General features: G+C 48.7%; 1 protein-coding gene across 10 annotated transcripts in view; it reads left to right on the forward strand.

The window, feature by feature from the left end:
- FGFR2 (fibroblast growth factor receptor 2) overlaps positions 1-20,997 on the forward strand; it is a 196,526-nt gene that overhangs the window by 130,312 nt on the left and 45,217 nt on the right. For all 10 annotated transcript variants that reach the window (XM_064144242.1, XM_064144244.1, XM_064144243.1 and 7 more), the window contains one exon: positions 19,291-19,481. In XM_064144242.1, the coding sequence (XP_064000312.1) occupies positions 19,291-19,481 (191 nt within the window). The remainder of the gene's footprint in view (positions 1-19,290; positions 19,482-20,997) is intronic.

Here is a 20,997-nt window from a genome sequence, read left to right on the forward strand (position 1 = left end):
GCCAGGATGGCTGAGGCTCTGGCCAGCCTGATCTAGTGTGAGATGTCCCTGCCCATGGCAGGGGAGTCGGAACTGGAATCATTCTTGTGGTCTCTTCCAATCTCGACTGTTTCTATGATTCTAAACCAAGTTGCTCAAGGCCTCATCCAAACTGGCCTTGAAGATACCTGTCTTGAACTTACTGTGAGGCTTCCAAGAGATATTACATTGGGAATCTCACCTGAAAGGAGAGTTGACGTTATAGAGCTCAGCCATTGCTTTGTTGCTGAAAGCTTAGAATAATCCTGCAGATTGGACATAAAATTGCTGAAGCAGCCCTGAGGAGAAGGACTTGGGGGTGCTGGTGGACGAGAAGCTCAACATGAGCCAGCAGTGTGCACTTGCAGCCTGGAGGGACAACCAGAGCCTGGGCTGCATCAGTGTGGCCAGCAGGTGGAGGGAGGTGATTCTGCCCCTCTACTCCACTCTGGTGAGACCCCACCTGGAGTACTGCATCCAGTTCTGGAGCCCCCATTACAAGAGGGATGTGGAGATGCTGGAGTGTGTCCAGAGAAGGGTCACTGGGATGCTCAGAGGGCTGCAGCAGCTCTGCTATGAGGACAGACTGAAAGAGTTGGGGCTGTGCAGTCTGGAGAAGAGGAGGCTCTGAGGTGACCTTCTTGTGGCCTTCCAGTATCTGAAGGGGGCCTACAAAAAAGCTGGGAGGGACTTTTCAGGCTCTCAGAGAGTGCCTGGACTAGTGGGAATGGAGCGAAGCTGGAGATGGGTAGGTTCAGACTGGATGTTAGGAGGAAGTTGTTCAGCATGAGAGTGGTGAGAGGCTGGAATGGGTTGCCCAGGGAGGTAGTAGAAGCCTCATCCCTGGAGGTATTTAAGGCCAGGCTGGTTGAGGCTGTGGGCAGGCTGATCTAGGGTAGGGTGTCCCTGCCCATGGCAGGGAGGTTGGAACTGGCTGATCCTTGTGCTCCTTTCCAACCCTGACTGATTCTGTGATTCTATGAAGCAGTAAATGAAGGCTGGCTAGAAGGGGAAGCTGAAGTATTTCTAGTTCAGAGTCTTTTCTAAGAGCTGATTTTGTGCTTTCCTTTCTCTTTTCATGCACATTTCCAGTTCCCACAGGGCTGTGGAGAGCAGTGGGTGTTTGTTTAGAGGGCAGTTGCACGCCTAGACCACATCTTACAAACTTCAGGTTGTCATTTCAGAGTGAGTTGTGCGTGGAAAACTGTCAGTTGGAAGCCTCTGAAATTGCTTTTTCTATATGGTTTAACTGGTTCCAGAGCTGATTAAGTGTAAGTAATAGCAAATGGTATTAAACATGGTAACATATTACACTAACACGAGCATCTGACTGCATGGTGTAATGTTGAGAACCCTCTTGATTATGTCACAGATTTGGGAGGCATTCCAGCAAGAAAAAATCAATCCTGCCAAATAATGACACAATGCTAGTTAGGAATATCCACTGTTAACTCCCTGCCAATAACTTTCCAAACCTTGAACTCTTCTGACAATTAAAAGCCTGGAGCCAGTCGGGCTGAGTAGTTTGCAGTCAGAACGTTAGGTGTGAACTGCTCTCGTTTTTACCTTGTAATTACTTGCAAGAACCCTCTTAAAATAGTCAGTTCGGCTCAGATGGTCTCATTTCGAGTCTACAAACTTGGCCAAACCTTTGCACGGAGTTTGTACAATGGGAGCAGAAAACACTGAAGGAAAGAAGTGCAGAAAGTCGTTGGCAGCCTCTCTGTGTTGCAGGGGATACTGATGCAGGCTGACAGTGTTAGGGAGGAATTGCTGGGCTGGCCTGGATATTCTGTTGGACAAAGTTATCCTGTAAGTGCTGGGGATACCCCAGTCCACTGCTTTTTTTCCCCCCACCTCCATTTCAAAGCAGGCTGCTTGCAGGGCTTTGCTCAGGGCTAGAAAATGCATTAGGCTGCAGGAGCCTCAAATGGTGGCAGAGCAAAATTCCGCCAGGAATCCTGTGCGAGGGAGACGAGCTGAGTTTAGCTTTTTGTTGGAGCACGATCCAGAGACTTTAATTATTATTGGATACTTACTGTCCAAGGCAACGTGCCAGGGCTCAGTAATTGCTCCCAACCCAAATGCAGAGAGGCCAGGAGAAGGAAATGTCATTGTCCATTTTATAGATGAAAAACCGAGCTGCAGAGTGATGAAATTTCTTGCCCTGGGTCACACAGGAAGCTGATGGCAGAGCCAAAAAGTAAAGCTGGTACTTGAATCCTAATCCAGGACCTTAATTAAAAGAATGTTCTTTCCCTTGTACAGTTCAGCCCATCAGCTGGTTCTTTGCATGCAGCTGAAGTGCCTTTCTCTTCTTTTGTGTTTAACAGCAGGTAGGAGCTTGCATTTTTATGGCAAGCTTACTAATAGACTAACTCCATTCTCATTAAACATATATAAAGTCATGCAGTCTTAAGGGAGAATGAATGAAAGGGAGGTGGTTTGCACTTACTAGTTGCATTGTAGTGAATCCAGGTTGGAGGAAGCAACGTGGGAATGCAGCCACTGAGACTTGTATATAATTAGATCACTCTTGGATTGCAATTATCACTAGAGTGCAGTTTCAGGTCTGTTTAAGCATGGAAGTAACTAATTGAATTTATACTTTAATGGCAAGGAAAAAAAAAGGTTAGTCTTGGAAGAGTCTTAGTGCAGGTAGCCATTCCTGTCCTATTTAATGTCATCATCCAGGGGGACAAAAGCTGGTTTGGTTTCAGGTGGAGTTTGGCACATTACCTCACTGCCTGGGTTTTATGAGCAGCTGTAATAGCATGACACAGCTCCCAAGAATGGACAACACAGCCATGCTGTTTACTGTGAAAATGAACATAGCTTTTCACAACTACATGTATTTAAAAGAAGTCCTTTTTGCAGCCAGTCTGGCTCTGCTTTGACCACTTTTTTTGCCTAACAGCTGTGCCTTTGGCTCTTGTTGCTGAGGAGTCAAACTCCAGAGGTGGCAAAGGACCATGCAGTTGTGTCTTAATATTTTCAATTTTCATGTGCTTCTGCTCCAGGAAGCATTTTAAATGGCTCTCAATTTATGATCAGGGGTTTGGAGCACCTCTGCTACAAGAGCAGGCTGAGGGAGCTGGGGGTGTTAAGCCTGGAAAAGAGGAGGCTCTGGGGAGACCTGATAGTGACCGTCCAGTACTACAAGAAGGCTGCAGAGAGATTGTTTGCAAAGGCCTCCAGGGGCAGGACGAGGGCAGTGGCTTCAAACTAGAACAGAGCAGATTTAGACTGGATGTTAGGAACAAGTTCTGCACCTTGAGAGTGGTGGGACCCTCCAACAGGTTACCCAGGGAGATGGTTGTGGCTCCATCCCTGGAGATATTCCAGGTGAGGCTGGACAGGGTTGTGGGCAACCTGATCTAGTTGAGGATGTCCCTGCTGACTGCAGAGGGGGTTGGTCTGGATGACCTAAGGGTTTAAGGTCCGGCTGGATGTGGCTCTGGCCAGCCTGATGTAGGGTAGGGTGACCATGGCAGGGGGGGTTGGAACTAGCTGATCCTTGTGGTCCCTTCCAACCCTGACTGATTCTGTGTAGAATCATAGAATCAACCAGGTTGGAAGAGACCTCCAAGTTCATCCAGTCCAGCCTATCCCCCAGCCCTATCCAATCAACCAGACCATGGCACTAAGTGGCCCATCCAGTCTTTTCTTGAACACCTCCAGGGATGGTGACTCCACCACCTCCCTGGGCAGCCCATTCCAATGGCAAATCACCCTCTCTGTGAAGAGATTCTGTGACCTTTGGAGGTCCTTTCCAACCCAAACCACTGTATGATTCTGTGACTTGAAAGCTTGTGCCCCAGAAATCTCCTGTCTGAGTGCTTTTACTGACAGCTGTGCAGAAAACCACTTTTCATTCTGAACTCTGGGAGGTTTTGGAGAGCTTTGGATGTGTTTCATTCTTGCTTTTTTTACAGCACTTTATTCAAAGAAATCTGGTTAAAATGGAACCAACTTTCTGCTGTTGGTGCTTCACTGTTTGTGTTTCCCGTAGGTTAGGGCAGAAGAAAAGCCTTAGTTTCTAGTCACTTATTTTTGGATTCTGATGTGCTCTCAGTCTCTAGCTGCCAGCATGGCATAGACAGATCATTTCTGTGTTTTTTTAAAGACATGTTTCCATTCTCCAGTTCATAACAGGATTGGCCTGTGCTTTTTGTTGAGGCTTGTTTTGTCAAAACAGAGCTCAGAGTGGGTTTGCCTTCACTGCTCTACCTTCTTCCCATTTCCAAAGACTTCAGTTTTGGGACTCAGGTTACATGTGAAAAAGGATCTGACACCAACTGAGTACATGCCTTGGACCTTGCACCACTGATGTCTGGCAGGAGTTAAGTGTAGGTATTACCACCAAGCCTAGACTTGCATTTCTGGCAGATGTGCTTAGAGTTGTTGACTGACTCTCAACAAGGACAAGCTTTGGCTTGATGTCTTCACCCAAGCGCTTGCGGCGAGGGACGTGATGAGACAGGGGCTGGAAGCGTGAAGGAATCCAAGCTGATGCTTGCCCTCAGGTATTTAGTTAGGCTGAGAGGGAAGATGTTATTCAGTGTACTGATAAGCCCAAGTGTGGACTTTACACCTGGCACTGGGCTTTTGGCAAGGTGTGTGCCCTGAAGATGTGACACAAATTGTTTGGTGCTGGAGGGTGTGCAGATTGCTCCTGGAAACAAAAGCTACAATGTGATGGTTCAGCTAAGGCAAAATGCAAGAGGATGCTTCCTGCCTCCCCTCCCCCTCCTCCTTAAGGTAAAAATACTCCAACCTGCCTGTTTCATAGTGGTAAAGCAGTGGAGCAGTCTGGCTAGCTTCCATTTCGTAGACAAACATTGGTGTCATTATTTCATCTGCTGGGCCAGCAGTGAATTTGTCATCTTTGGAATGCTTCCTGTAGAGTCTGCTAGGGGAGGACTGCTCTCCCTGCCCCACTTTCTGGCTTATTACAGCCCCAAGGCAGGGATTTCTCTTTCTTTTGATGAGTGAGGAACAGGATATTGTTTCAGCTCTGTTATTATCATTTTTAATCATGCCTTCTAATTGGTGCAGTATCCAACTCGTGGAAACGCAAGTAGGAATTTGCAGGAGCTGTCTGAAGATGCTCAGGAGGCTGTTGCCATGCTAAAGGTGCAATTGGCAGGTGTTGAAAGCCAGGTCTGGGCCTGATCCTTATTATTAATCCTCTTATGAGCTGATCCAGTCTCACCTAACAGTTCTGTTACTAGGAAAACCGTCAGTGTGATTGGCAGTTAATTGGTAAAGTTACATTCTCTTCAGTAAAAAATAACAAAACCAAACCTCAGTGCTTTTAGTTATCACCAACAGGGGAAGTAGCAAAGGAGCTGTGATCCTGGGTGGCTGAACACAAGGTTGTTAATCACATTTGCTTCATTTCTGAGGAGTTTGCACCTGCATTTCTTTCTGTTGTCCCCCCAGCGTGGGAGGAGACACAGAGGTGGGACGACCCCACGACTGCTTTGGGATAGCTGCCTGTGATGGCTGAGCTGAATCCTTCCTGAGACCACCACACTGCTGGTTCTGGGGATTAAACTAGGGTTAAAAAGGATGTGGAAGAGGTAAAGGTCTCTATGAGGAGAGACTGGGGAAGTTGGGGCTGTTCAGTCTGGAGAGAAGGTTCCCAGGTGACCTTATTGTGGTCTTTCAGTGTCTGAAGGGCACTACAAGAAAGCTGGGGAGGGACTCTCTAGGCTGTGAGGTAGTGATAGGACTGGGGGGAATGGAACCAAGCTAGAAATGGGTAAATTCAGCCTGGATGTTAGGAAGAAGTTGTTCATCATGAGGGTGGTGAGAGCCTGGAAGGGGTTGCCCAGGGAAGCCTCATGCCTGGAGGTGTTTAAGGCCAGGCTGGCTGAGGCTCTGGGCATCCTGATCTAGTGTGAGGTGTGCCTGCCAGGTAGTTTGCATGTCACAAAGTACCTGGATATACTGAATCACAGAATCAACCAGGTTGGAAAAGACCTTCGAGATCTAGTCCAACCTAACAATTTCTAGTTAACTAAACCATGGCACTGAGTGTCTCATCCAACCTACTCTTAAACGCATCCAGGGATAGGGACTCCACCAGCTCCCTGGGCAGCCCATCCCAATGCCAATCACTCTCTCTGCAAGAACTTCTTCCTGACATCCAGCCTGAACCTCCCCTGGCACAACTGGAAACTGTGTCCCCTTCTTCTGTTGCTGGTTGCCTGGCAGAAGAGACCAACCCCCACCTGGCTACAACCTCCCTTCAGGTAGTTGTAGACAGCAATGAGGTCTGCCCCAAGCCTCCTCTTCTGCAGGCTGCACACCCCCAGCTCCCTCAGCCACTCCTCACAGGGCTGTGCTCCAGGCCCCTTCACCAGCCTTGGTGTGCCATGACATTACAGAAATGTAATGACCAATGTGTATTGCCAGGGTCACACCAAGAGGAGTAATTTTCAGCATCTGGTCCAACGTTTAGGACAGATCAGGGATTGTGTATTTCAAAGATGAGTGTGATCCTGATGTAGGAGTATCTCCCCTTCTGACCTGGGACCCTTCAGCAGCAGGGAGGGCAAGCCCAAAGGCTAAGGTCCTAGGCAGGCATGTTTTGAGATTGACCCAGAGGGATGCAATGTAGAGCACTGAAATTAGGTACTGGAGCTTCTCTCCAGTCCTGAGAGTCTGTGCATGGTCAATCTGCCAGCCATGGTCCTGCTGAGCATTTCACACCTGCATTGCTCAATGGAGCAAGTGTGTTGTGTAAGGGAAGGGGGAGAGTGTAGAAACATAAGAGGGCTTTTAAGGGTTTACATAACCTTTTCCATTTTACTTTTAAAGGCAAAGCTGTTTGCAGGAAAGGAAAAGTAGAGGATGAAAAAAGAGGCAGTCAGGTCCCAGTAACAACTCCCACTGTGTGCTTTATGGCGTTGCTGGGTCCACTGTGGAGGGGTTAAACTGACTGCAGCTGGGAGAGGACATCATCCCTGTGGGGGACATGCCCTTTGCCAGGCATACAGTAAACCTTTGGCAGAACCTACTGGAGAGCCCACTGCAATGATGCTGTATCCCCCAGCATTGTCTCTGGCTATTCTGAGGCAGCTGAGTGCTGGAAGCTATGCAGAGTACAAAGGAGGGTGTCTCTGGGTGTAAAAAATAATGCAGTCTCTGGGAGCAGCCAGAACAATAACATTTACCACTTGTCTGGGACAAGTCACAAGTTGGGGCTTTTTTTATGCTCCATATTCTCTTGTATTCCTTTTCTCTTAGGCTACACTGAAAAGAATTTGAATGAAAATCTTGGCTCCTCATTGTGCTGCTTCCCATGGCTTTTTTCCACACTAAAATAAAGCCTCTCCCCCCACTTTTGTTCAGACATGTATGAAGCTTTTGCTTATGCAGGCACTGTGTGAGGGAGCCTGCAAGCGAGCTGTGTCTTTTCCTGCTCCGTGGGGCTGATCAGACCCACACTGTGCCAGCCTCACAATGGGGCAAGCTTTAGGGACAGGCTGCTCTTAAAATCCCTGGTGGCAGTTCCATGTTTTGAAACAAGAGGGTTCATGTTGCCTGATTTAGCCTTGGGCTTGCTGAATATTCCTGCCTCTTTTAACCCTCTGCTAGAGGAAGCTCTTAGCTGCTTCTGACTCTGCTTATTCTTCTTTTTCCTCCTGTCCTCACTCACACCAGTGGGTTTTGTACCATGCCAAATAAGTCACTTTTGTTTGCTTTCTTCTCCTGCCTTGCTGCCATATGAGAAAGAGGTGTGCAGATGAACTTATGCTGTCAGTGTGTTCTCTGAAGGTGCACTTTAGCTGAAATGCACACAGGAGAGCAAGCTGAAGCCATGCTGTAGAGCTATCCAAAGCAGCAGATGGGAAAACATCAGCAGGAGCGTTGCCTGCTGCAGAAGCAGTGCCATTATTCCAAATCAGAGGTGAAGGTGGTGAAGCCAAGGACAAAGAGTTGGAATGCATCTGGTTAGCTTCTAGAAAGACTTGTTAAAGGGCACTGCTTTTTACTCGACTGGCCTTGGTGAATAGGAGGGCTTGGGTGGCACAGGGAGGCTGGATGGGGTGGCAGAGGCTTTGCTGTGAGTAGCAGGTGGGTCTGTGACAGAATTGTAATCTTTAGAGCTAAGGTTCTTTAATGGTGTTCAGATGTCACTGAATGGTCCTCTCAAAATTAACACAGCAGGGAATAGCATAGCTGGTGAGAGGCCTGGAGCACAGCCCTGTGAGGAGAGGCTGAGGGAGCTGGGGGTGTGCAGCTTGCAGAAGAGGAAGCTCAGGGCAGACCTCATTGCTGTCTGCAGCTTCCTGAAGGGAGGCTGTAGCCAGGTGGGGTTGGTCTCTTCTGTCAGGTACCCAGGGACAGAACAAGAGGACACAGTCTCAAGTTGTACTGGGAGAGGTTCAGGCTGGATGTTAGGAGGAAGTTGTTGGCAGAGAGAGTGATTGGGATGGGCTGCCCAGGGAGGTGGTGGAGTTGCTGTCCCTGGAGGTGTTCAAGCAAAGCCTGGATGAGGCACTTAGTGCCATGATTTAGATGACTGGATAGGGCTGGATGCTAGGTTGGACTGGATGATCTTGGAGGTCTCTTCCAACCCGGTTGATTCTATGATCAGGCAGGGTTGGAAGGGACCACAAGAATCAGCTAGTTCCAACCCCCCTGCCAATGGGCAGGGACACCCTACCCTAGATCAAGCTGGCCAGAGCCTCATCCACCCTGGCCTTGAACACCTCCAGGGATAAGTGAAGTCTCGTTCCCTGCTGTCTCACTTCATGCTGACTGCTGATACTCATCCACAAAGCAAAGCAGAGATGGACATGTGGGGCCAGTAGTTAGTGTTGGTGAGGTGTGTGAGACAGCAGTAGGAAAAGAAATGCCTCAGTTTTATTTAAAAGGCTTCTAAACAGCCTGCAGCTTACTCTGGGTGAGCCCACTGCACAGGGCTTGCTGGGGGTCAGTTGGTGACATGAGGGATGTGCCAGGTGAATATGCCTCCCTCTTGAAAGCATCTGCCCAGGGAATCCCCAGATGTGGTGCACTGCTGGATAGGAGAGGACACACAGAGTGAATCTGAGTGCAGAGGTATACAGCGAAAGTCTTCTGCAAGCAGTGCTGCTCCCAGATTTTGGTGGCCTTCTGGGACCTCCCCTGTTAGGAACTGGTGAGAGTGATGTGTGCTGGGTGAGGATGAAACAGAGAGCTATTTCAGTGCTGACGTGTGAGGCTCTGAGGTGACCTTATTTTGACTTTTCAGTATCTTAAGGGAGCTACAGGAAAGCTGGGGAGGGACTCTTTAGGCTGTCAGGTAGTGATAGGACTGGGAAGAATGGAACAAAGCTGGAAATGGGTAGATTCAGATGGGATGTTAGGGGGAAGTTGTTCATCATGAGGGTGGTGAGAGCCTGGAAAGGGTTGCCCAGGGAGGTGGTGGAAGCCTCATGCCTGGAGGTGTTTAAGGCCAGGCTGGATGAGGCTCTGTATAGCCTGATGTAGTGTGAAGTGTCCCTGCCCGTGGCAGAGGGGTTGGAACTGGATGATCCTTGTGGTTCCTTCCAACCTTGACTGATTCTATGGTTCTGTGAAAAGGTTGAGGCTGGTTGTTTGTTTTTCAAGGCTGAAGAATCAGTCTTGCAAGCTTGGGATGCCAAAGCAAGAGGCTGTAATTCCAGTCTGGCCTTCAGTACTGTAGGATCCTGTTGAGACCCATGATTTGCAGGATAATTGGCATTTTCCAAAGCAGCAGATGTTGCACCAGGTGGGTGGTTGGGAATGGTCAGTGTTTTCACTGAACAGGGACCAGACTGCTGCCTGAAGACTTCCCAAGCTTGGAGTCAGGCAAAAGAAGCAGCTAGGGCTGAAGGTGCTGTGCTGGCCAGGACGAGCAGGCACAGCAGCTCTCTGTATTCAGTGAAGCAGAGAAGCAGCTGGAGCTGCTTCATTTTTGTGTTCTGTGATGACTGAATACACAGAGCTTCTGCCAGAAACTGTGGATCCAGAGCTGAGACTCATAGAATCATAGAATCAACCAGGTTGGAAGAGACCTCCAAGATCATCCAGTCTAACCTAGCACCCAGCCCTAGCCAGTCAACTAGACCATGGCACTAGGTGCCTCATCCAGGCTTTGCCTGAACACCTCCAGGGACAGTGACTCCACTACCTCCCTGGGCACCCATTCCAATGCCAATCACTCTCTCTGCCAACAACTTCCTCCTAACATCCAGACTAGACCTTCCCTGGCACAACTTGAGACTGTGTCCTCTTTTTCTGTTGATGGTTGTCTAGCAGAACAGCCCAACCCCACCTGGCTACAGCCTCTCTTCAGGTAGTTGTAGACAACAATTAAATCACTCCTGAGCTTCCTCTTCTGCAGGCTGCACACCCCACTCTCCCTCAGCCTCTCCTCACAGGATTTGTGCTCCAGGCCCCTCACCAGCTTTGTCGCCCTTCTCTGGACACCTTCCAGCACCTCAACATCTCTCTTGAATTGAGGAGCCCAGAACTGGACACAGGACTCAAGGTGTGACCTGACCAGTGCTGAGTACAGGGGCAGAATATCCTCCCTTGTCCTGTTGGCCACACTGCTCCTGATCCAGGCCAGGCTGCCATTGGTCTTCTTGGCCACCTGGACACACTGCTGGCTCCTGTTCAGCCTGGTCCTCTCTGTAGCTGCATGGTGGCAACCATCAAGGTGACTCTGCAGGAGTCAGTAACATTGCAGAGTTGGTGTTGCAGGCTTTGATAAATGTGTCTAATTAAAAACTGTGCAAAAGAATTAGGGAACTTTTTTGCTCCCCTCTCTCTCCCCTCCCCTCCTTCATTGAGGATCTCTCTCTGTTGTCCCTAGAACTCATGTTTTGGCTTTGTGGGTTTTATTGCTATTCAGCTTTTATTTTCCTAGCCCTGCACTTGATTCACACATTTGCAAAGAGAGGAAACAAGCACATTCAAAAGGAGAAAATAAGAGTAGTTTTCATTTTTCTTGAAATGAATCAGATGCCTTATCCAAAGCCCATTGAATTCCATGTGAGTTTTCCCTCCAACTTCAATGGCCTTTGGTTCTGGCTTTTAGCTCCCATGAAAGGTCCTGAACTGTCTGTGCTAGGGTGACAGGGAGGCTTGGATAGACAATTCCCAGAGCTCTTCCCAGCCCCTGGCACAGCCAGGTTGCTAAGGAGACTTGGCCTGGGGATGGGCCCCAGAGCTCAGCCCTTCCGGGGTTATTGTCTCCCCTCCCTGCCGAGGCTCTCTTGCAGTGGCAGAGCCTCTCTGTCAGCCACAATAGCCTCTGCTTTGGCCTCTGGCACTAGCAGTTCCTGCCCTACATCTTCCCTCTGCCAGCCTGCTCGCCAAGCAGCTCTCTTCCCACAGCCTTTCCCTTCTGCTCCTCCTGCAGAGGGGCTGGAGTGGTGGGGTTGGGTCTTCAGCCTTTGTTGGCTGCGAGACTTGGCCCCAGTCACCCAAACATCCAGGTTGGCAAAGCCCCTCAGGATCACTCAAGCACCCAGGCTGGCAGAGCCCCTCAGGATCACTCAAACACCCAGGTTGGCAAAACCCCTCAGGATCACTCAAGCACCCAGGTTGGTAAAGCCCCTCAGGATCACTCAAACACCCAGGTTGGCAAAGCCCCTCAGGATCACTCACACACCCAGGTTGGCAAAGCCCCTCAGGATCACTCAAACACCCAGGTTGGCAGAGCCCCTCAGGATCACTCAAACACCCAGGTTGGCAGAGCCCCTCAGGATCACTCAAACACCCAGGTTGGCAGAGCCCCTCAGGATCACTCAAACACCCAGGTTGGCAGAGCCCCTCAGGATCACTCAAACACCCAGGTTTGCAAAGCCTCTCAGGATCACTCAAACACCCAGGTTGGCAGAGCCCCTCAGGATCACTCAAACACCCAGGTTTGCAAAGCCTCTCAGGATCACTCAAACACCCAGGTTGGCAGAGCCCCTCAGGATCACTCAAACACCCAGGTTGGCAGAGCCCCTCAGGATCACTCAAACACCCAGGTTTGCAAAGCCCCTCAGGATCACCCAAAGAAGGTCACCTGGAAGCCTTCTCCTCTGCAGACTGAACAGCCCCAACTCCCTCAATCTCTCCTCACAGCAGAGCAGCTCCAGCCCTCTGCTCATCCTTGTGGCCCTTCTCTGGACACCTTCCAGATGCAATTATCAGTTTGAATTGCTTTCAACGTAATCAAAACTATTTTCCTCTGTTAGTGTTTTGGGGTTTTTTTTGACCATCCACTGTACTCACTTCTGAGCATCTCTGACATTTCAGTGGGAGCAGGAAGCAGGGCATATCCGTGAAGCACCTTGTAGATCTCGTATGTAGTTCACTAAATAACTCATATTTATGGCAATAAAATTTGTATCTACAACTCTTAATGATCTTTACCATGGACCTTTTAGTCTGCTTGAAGACAGCTAATCCACAGGGTGATTTTTCTGTGTTATTAATTGATGGTATTGTCTTGGTTTTGAGCCGTGTTCCTCTGATGGTTTGGGTGCTGCACTGAAGAAAATCACCCAGACTAGACTCAGCCAAGCTGCAAATTAGAATGAAGCTTTATATTTACACCTTAGCACAATAGACAAGCAGGTACTTACAGTATCTACAGCTATAGACAGAAATGGACAAGTTAAAAAGGTAACACAGAAAGACAACAGCCCTCCCAGAAAGCAGAGTCCCCAGGAGGGGCTCCCAACCACCCTTCCACCCCTCTACCTTATCTCAGACTAAACCCTATGAGGAGAGGCTGAGTGAGCTGGGGTTGTTTAGCCTGGAGAAGAGGAGGCTCAGGGGTGACCTCATTGCTGTCTACAACTACCTGAAGGGAGGCTGTAGCCAGGTGGGGTTGGGCTCTTCTGCCAGACAACCAGCCACAGAACAAGGGGACACAGTCTCGAGCTGTGCCAGGGAAGGTCTAGGCTGGATGTTAGGAGGAAGTTGTTGGCAGTGAGAGTGATTGGCATTGGAATGGGCTGCCCAGGGAGGTGGTGGAGTCACTGTCCCTGGAGGTGTTGAAGAAAAGCCTGGATGAAGCACTTAGTGCCATGGTCTGGTTGATTTCTATAGGGCTGGGTGCTAGGTTGGGCTGGATGATCTTGGAGGTCTCTTCCAACCTGGTTGATTCTATGATTCTGTGGTAAGATGAGTTTGGAGAATTGGACAGGGGTGTTAGAGGCAGAAGGATTAGTTAGACAGCAGGTTGCAGAGAGAAGTACAGGTAGCCAGAGCCAGAAAGCATCTCTGTCATCTATGTTTGTGTTCTTGTTTTTAATCCATCTCAGCAAGCCTATGAGTGAAGTAGACATCATCATTGTTTCCTTTTCACAGCCTATAATCTAATTCTTCTCAGCAAAATATCCCAGCTAGCTTCAGACTAGCACAGTTTCACTCTGCTAGCACCACACAAAACAGTCAGTGGTCAGGTAGCAAACATTTGTTTCATTGAGGTTCTGATTCGATTAACTGTTAATGAGCCAAGGGGAGTACTGAAATCAGGAGGGCTACAGAGCTATGAGCTGAGTTTGCTTTGTCTGAGTTTCATAGCTAAGGAATGTGTAAAGCCACCAGAGTTTAGTGATGATCTTGGTTGCAGGCCATAGGTTATGTAAGGCTAATGCTAATATTAGTTTCACCACCCTTTGTTTTATTTTGAAAGGCAAATTTGACTCTTCTGCTGATCTTCAAGTGGCAAGAAAGCTCTGTTCCCACCTGATATTAGTGCAGCCAGTTGTTTGAGTGATGAGATCTGCTTACAAAGTGTGTGCTTTCTATTTCAAGTGCTTAATAGTGATGGGAGATGGAGGAATGCAGAGTTGACAGTAGCTGTGCTTGAAAGCAAAGTCCTTAGATGTGTGTGGTGTGCAGAGAAATGAGAAAGGATAACAACCTGACACTACTGTCACCAAGAAGTGACACTGTGTGCTGAGTTGTGCTTGGTCAGTTGTAATGAGTTGAAGCTTCTCCATATTTAGTTCTTTTCCCTAGTACTGAGTGTGTATTTTGTTTGTGAGACCCTGTTTAATTTGCTTCCTGAAAGGAAGTTGTAGCCAGGTGGAGTTGTTCTCTTCTGGGTGTCCCAGGTACCCAGGGACAGAACAAGAGATCACAGCCTTAAGCTGTGCCAGGGCAGGTTCAGGCTGGATGTTAGGAGGAAGCTCTTCACAGAGAGACTGATTGGCATTGGGATGGGCTGCCTGGGGAGGTGGTGGAGTCTACATCCCTGGAGGTGTTTAAGAGGAGGCTGGATGAGGCACTCAGTGCCATGGGTTAGTTAATTAGAAGGGTTAGGTGATAGGTTGGAGCTGATCCTAGAGGTCTTTTCCAGCCTGGTTGGTGGTGAGGCTCTGTGTTGGTAGGCATAGGAGAGATGCCTTCTGCCGAAGTGGGGGGCTTGACCGACAGTAATCATAGCTCCATGTGTTGGAGGGCAACTAAAATCTATTTTTAACACATTTACCTTTAGAGAAGGGATTTTACCAGTGGCTCTGTGTGTGTATCCATTGATGGAATTGATGTATACAGCTATACACAAGCACACACTCTTTAAAGTTTTAAAAGGAATCTGGGACTAAGAACATCAGAACTTTGCTTTTGCTTCTTTGCTTTGCCTCCTCCTCCCTTTTTTTTTCCCTGGTAGAGGAAATGTTTGACAGTCATCAGTAAAAGCTTAAATCATTGATGGCTATCAGGATAAACCAAACACGTTTCTGTGTGTTGATGCTGGCATAGTAGGAACCTTTCCAAGATGTTTCAGGCCTCCTCCTCTGGTTTGTTTAAGGGCAGAGAATAAGGTCACAAAGGAAATCAAACCCTGATGTGGAGAAATGAAACATGAGGCCTACTGACTTCTAAAAAACATTTTAAATAACATTCTCTAAGGTTTCATTTTAGACTGAAGGCAGCTGTAATAAGTTTGGGAAGATGGTGTAAGGTTTCTATTAAAGAGAGAGCTTTTTCCCCCCCCCCCCCTTTGCTAGTTTTGTACCCAAATGAAGGGGCGAAGGAGATGGGAATTGGAGCTTATTTAGTACAAGGTGAGAAACTTCAGAGTTCTCTCTAGAAGTGTAAAACACTCCTTGATATGTTCTACTGCCCAAAAAAATAACAGTGATCTGCTCCTCAATCTCTGCCAGGGACACACAGAACCATGGAATCTAATAACTGCGCCGCAAACGCGCTTTTGCCACAGGGAAAGCAGGACTGCCTGCTCTGCAGTGTGCTGCCAGCACAGCCTCACTGAAGAAATTCCCAGTAGATGTTTGCTGCATGCCAAATATATTGGACTGTATAAAAGCTCCCATTGTTCCCTGGGCGGCATTATTTGCTGTTGCACTCGCGGTGTTTGCTTGTGAAACGCTTTATTGGCAGCTAGTAGGGTTCAGGAGGAAGGCTTGACTTGAAATGCAGCTGATTTGGCTCCTCAAGTCAAAGCTTTTACAGTGTGCAGCCTCTAAAAATAAATATTTAGGTCCACTGTTTTGGTTTTTTTTTTTTTTTTTTTTTAACTTCAAAAGAATTCATAGAATGAGTCAGCCAGGTTGGAAGAGACCTCCAAGCTCATCCAGTCCAACCTTCCAGTATCTGAAAGGGGCCACAAAAAAGCTGGGGAAGGATTTTTCAGGCTCTCAAGGAGTGACAGGACTAGGAAGAATGGAGCAAAGCTGGAGATGGGTAGGTTCAGGCTGGAGGAGGAGGTTGTTCAGCATGAGAGTGGTGAGAGCCTGGAATGGGTTGCCCAGGGAGGTGGTTGAGGCCCCGTCCCTGGAGGTGTTTAAGGCCAGGCTGGATGAGGCTGTGGCCAGCCTGGTCTAGGGTAGGGTGTCCCTGCCCATGGCAGGGGGACTGGCACTAGATGATCCTTGTGGTCCCTTCCAACCCTGACTGATTCTATGATTCAACCTATCACCCAGCCCTAGCCAATCAACTAGACCATGGTACTAAGTGCCTCATCCAGGCTTTTCTTCAACATCTCCAGGGATGGTGACTCCACCACCTCCTGGGCAGCCCATTCCAATGCCAATCACTCTCTCTGCCAACAACTTCCTCCTCACATCCAGCCTAGACCTCCCCTAGCACAACTTGAGACTGTGTCCCCTTGTTCTATTGCCGGTTGCCTGGCAGAAGAGACCAACCCCACCTGGCTACAACCTCCCTTCAGGTAGCTGTAGACATCAATGAGGTCTGCCCTGAGCCTCCTCTTCTGCAGGCTGCACATCCCCAGCTTCCTCAGCCTCTCCTCACCCTTCTCTGGGCATGTTCCGGTACCTCAACATCTCTCTCTGGAGCAGGGAAGAGCAAGCAGCTCAGAGTGAGGACAGGCAGTGGGTGTTTCGCTTCTGATATGTGAGTTGTCAGTACCTGTGAGTCAGTATTAACTCTGTGTTCTTAGAAGTGGGCAGGATTGAATTGGCATGAAGAAAGAGGCTGCTTCACACCTAGGGTGATAAAAACTGCAGCTCCTCTGAAGCTTTTCTAGGGAGAGTGGCATTGTCCATCCCACCCCCTGGGTAGTCATAGAATTGCTTCAGTTGGAAGAATCCTTTGAAGATAGGCTCATAGAACAGAATCATAGAATGGTTTAGGGTGGAAGGGACCTCAAAGCTCAGCTAGTTCCATCTCCCTGCCACAGGCAGGGTCACCTCCCACTGGAACAGGTTGCTTAAGGCCTCGTCCAACCTGGCCTTGAACACCTCCAGGGAGGTTGTGGAGCACAGAATCACAGAATGTGATAAAACATGTGATCCACAACCTCCCTCCACAACCTGTGCCAGTGACTCACCACCCTCACTGAAAATAACTTCTTCTTAACATCCAGTTTCAATCTCTTCTTTGCCCTTCCTCCTTATCTTGTCATTACAAGACCTTGTCACTAGTCCCTCACAGCCCTCCTGTAGCTGCCTTCAGATACTGGAATTCCACTTCAGGGTCTCCTGGAAGCCTTCTCTTCTCCAGGCTGCAGAGTCCAGACTCTCTCACCCTGTCCTCATTGAGCCCAACCATTTTCTACCTCACCCAAAATTATTTTAAGACAACTTAATAACTAGGACTGTAGTATGCCTATGGCAGGGGTTTGAAACTGGATGATCTTTGAGGTCCTTTCAAAACCATTCTATGATTCCATATTGAGGACTTTTCAAAGAGGAGGTTTTTATGCTTTGCCCACTTAACCTCAAAAAAAAAGAGGCTGTTGGTGCCCTGAGGGTTGAGAAGCTGGCTCATCACCCAGAATATTTTAGCTGCTTAAGTTGGGCTTAAGCCCAGGTGATGGAAACCTGCTTCATGGTCAGAGCTGAGGGCAAGGCTCCCATCAGTGCTCTCTCCAAAGACTCTGTATGTCATCATCCACAAAGTTGTCCCCGGAATGCTAGCTGCTGTGGCTCTGGGCACCCAGGTGATACAGGATGCACCAGTGTCAGGGAATCATAGAATATTTGAGCTTAAAAGGAACCTCTAGAGAGGATCCAGACCCAACCCCACTGCAGAGAAGAAGACTCCACAACCTCTCTGGGCAGCCTGTTCCAATGCTCTGACACTTTCACAGTAGAGAAGTTTCTCCTTGTGTTGAGGTGGAACTTCCTGTGTTCCAAATGATACCCCTTGTTCTTTGTCCTGTCAGTAGGCACCACCAAAAAGAGCCTGGCCGCTTCCTCTTGACACTCACCACTCAGATATTTAAAGACATGGGTAAGGTTCTAGAATCATAAAATCAACCAGGTTGCAAGAGACCTTCAAGCTCATCCAGTCCAACCTAGCACCCAGCCCTGGCCAAGCAACCAGACCATGGCAATAAGTGCCTCATCCACGCTTTTCCTGAACACCTCCAGGGACCTCTCTCAGCCTTCCCTTCCCCAGACTAAACAGCCCCATGGCTCTCAGTCTTACTTCACAGGAGAGATGTTCGAGTCCCTCAGTCATCCTTGTAGCTCTTCATTGGACTCTCTCCATTAGATCCCTGTCCCTCTTGAACTGGGGAGCCCAAAACTGAATATGATATTCCAGGTGTGGTCTCAGCAGGGTAGAGTAGTCCTGTGTCCAGTTCTGGGCTCCTTAATTCAAGAGAGATGTTGAGATACTGGAATGTTTCCAGAGAAGGGCTATGAAGCTGGTGAGAGGCCTGGAGCACAGCCCTGTGAGGAGAGGCTGAGGGAGCTGGGGGTGTGCAGCCTGCAGAAGAGGAAGCTCAGGAGTGATTTAATTGTTGTCTACAACTACCTGAAGAGAGGCTGTAGCCAAATGGAGTTGGTCTCTTCTTCCAGGCAACCAGCAACAGAAGAAGGGGACACAGTCTCCATTTGTGGCAGGGGAGGTCTAGGCTGGATGTTAGGAGGAAGCTTTTGCCATGGAGAGTGATTGGCATTGGAATGGGCTGCCCAGGGAGGTGGTGGAGTTGCTGTCCCTGGAGGTGTCCAAGCAATATCTGGATGAGGCACTTAGTGCCATGGTCTTGTTGATTTGGGCTGGGTGCTAGGTTGGACTGGGTGATCTTGGAGCTCTCTTCCTACCTGGTTGATTCTACAGTTCTCTCTCAGAATACTCCGTGGAGTAAGCTTGACAAAGAACACTGGATAAATCCTGCAAGCTGATTGAGTGCAAGCTCTGTTGGCTCACAATAAATACCCTGCAGTCTTTCCAGAGAGCTCTGTCTTTGCCCATGCCCTCCTCAGGGCGAGAGCAAAGTGGAGCTTCTGCTGCTGTGCCTGGACAAAGCAGAGAGCAGTGGTCAGGATGTTCTGGATGGCAGTACTGGTCATGGTGTTCTGCAGAGTTGAGCTCTCTGGTGTGTGCATCCTGCATGGGGAGCTTCAGTGCTGCTGGTTTGGAGAAACTGCCTTTGGTTTATTTCAATACTTTAGTAATTTGGGGTTTTTTTATTCATTACTATCAATATTTCTTCCCAATTTGTAGCTGTTTTATCCACTTTTAAGGTAGTTAGGACAACAGCTTTAAAATATATAAAAATATGTATTTTACTTAATTCTTGCTGAGCTATGAGAAGTTTCCAAGCAGCCTTTCTCCCCTCCCCCCCCCCCAAGTAGCTATTCTTGATTTTACAAGTGGAGCTCTTGAGCCCTCTCCTTTGAACTGTACTTTTTGTTACACGTTTTGGCTGTGGTGCTGTGTTGGGGGAGCCAGCCAACAGGCTTGCAGGCCCTGTTGGCTTGAGTTCACTGCAGTTTTCCTGGCAGCTCTGCTTATTTATGCATCTTTATCCCTCCCTTTCCCCCTTGTTCCTTCTCGCTCCCCCTCCCCACCTTGCCCGAGCAGAGCGCTCCCCGCACAGGCCCATCCTCCAGGCTGGCCTCCCAGCAAACGCCTCTGCTGTCGTGGGAGGGGATGTGGAGTTTGTCTGCAAAGTCTACAGTGATGCTCAGCCTCACATCCAGTGGATCAAACATGTGGAGAAGAACGGCAGCAAATACGGACCCGATGGGCGACCCTACCTGCAGGTCTTAAAGGTGAGGCTTGGTGGCTGCTGGCAACGATGATGGCTTTAGGTGGCAATGGCTTTGGTAAAGTGTTGGCTTTATTTGCTGTAAATCCCAGGAATTATGGAGAGATGAACCTCTTTTGCAAGTGGGAAGTGTTTGTGTTACAAATGAAATGGTGAGTTAGGTAGAGGGTTGGTTGTCTGAACGCTAACTGTGCAACTCATAGATGCTGTTTGGCTCTCTGTTTGCTTCTGCCAAGTCTTTTGTCTCTGAATATTTCAGGAATGACTTTATTCAGGAAAAAAAAAACACATGAAAACCCTCTCACAGAACATCACAGACATCTAAGTGTGGGTAAAATGTATCCAAAACCATACCCAGGACAATCTTCTCCATTCCCTTCATGGTTCTTCAGCTTTTTTTGTGACACCTGCTGCCCCGAGCTGGTTGGCAGGTTGGGTGTTCTGGATGCTGAACTTGCAAAGGGGTCCAGTTTTGCCAGTGTAATGCTGCTTTCACTCCTACCTGCAGGCCTTTTGTGCAAGCCTTCGAATCATAGAATGGTTTAGGTTGGAAGAGACCTCAAAGATCATCCACTTCCAACTCCCAGCCATAGGCAGGGACATCTCCCACTAGAAGAGGTCACTCAAGGATGCATCCAACCTGGTCCTGAGCACCTCCAGGGAGGTGGTGGAGCACAGAATCACAGAATGTGATCAAAGGTCACATTCTGTGATTCTGTGCTCCACCACCTCCCTGGGCAACCTGTGCCAGTGTCTCACCACCCTCACTGTCAAGAACTTCTTCCTGCCATCCAGTTTTAATCTCTCCTCTGCCAATTAAAACCCATTCCTCCTCATCATTACAAGACCATGTCAATAGTCCCTCCCCCGCCCTCCTGTAGGTCCCCTTCAGATACTGGAAGGCCACTACTAAGCAAGGGAACTCATTTTTTTCTGAGCTGGATTGGCATTGCCAAAGCCCAGTGCACTGGTGGGCAGCACAGCAAGCTCTATGCTGTCACAGGATGTCAGGGGTTGGAAGAGACCCAAAGAGACCATTGAGCCCAACCGCCCTGCCAGAGCAAGAGCATCCTGTTCCGCAGAGCTGGTCTGACAGCCCAAGTGCTTTTTCCCCTCTATGCTGCTGTTTTCTAACTCCTTGAGTGATTCTTTGAATCACAGAATCAGTCAGAGTTGGAAGGGGCCACAAGGATCATCCAGTCCCAGCTACCCTGCCATGGGCAGGGACATCTCACACTAGATTAGGCTGTCCACAGCCTCATCCAGCCTGGCCTTAAACACTTCCAGGAATGATGCTTTCACCATCTCCCTGGGCAACCCCTTTCAGACTCTGACCACTCTCCTGCTAAAGAACTTCTTCCTAACATCCAGTCTGAATCTACCCATTTCTAGCTTTGTTCTATTCCCCCAAAGTCCTATCACTACCTCACAGCCTAAAAAGTCCCTCCCCAGCTTTTTTGTAGCCCCCTTCAGATACTGAAAGCCACAAGGTCACCTTGGAGCCTTCTCCCCCTCAATGT

The sequence above is a fragment of the Pogoniulus pusillus genome, chromosome 6 (assembly GCF_015220805.1).
Source record: "Pogoniulus pusillus isolate bPogPus1 chromosome 6, bPogPus1.pri, whole genome shotgun sequence".
Taxonomy (NCBI): Eukaryota; Metazoa; Chordata; class Aves; order Piciformes; family Lybiidae; genus Pogoniulus; species Pogoniulus pusillus.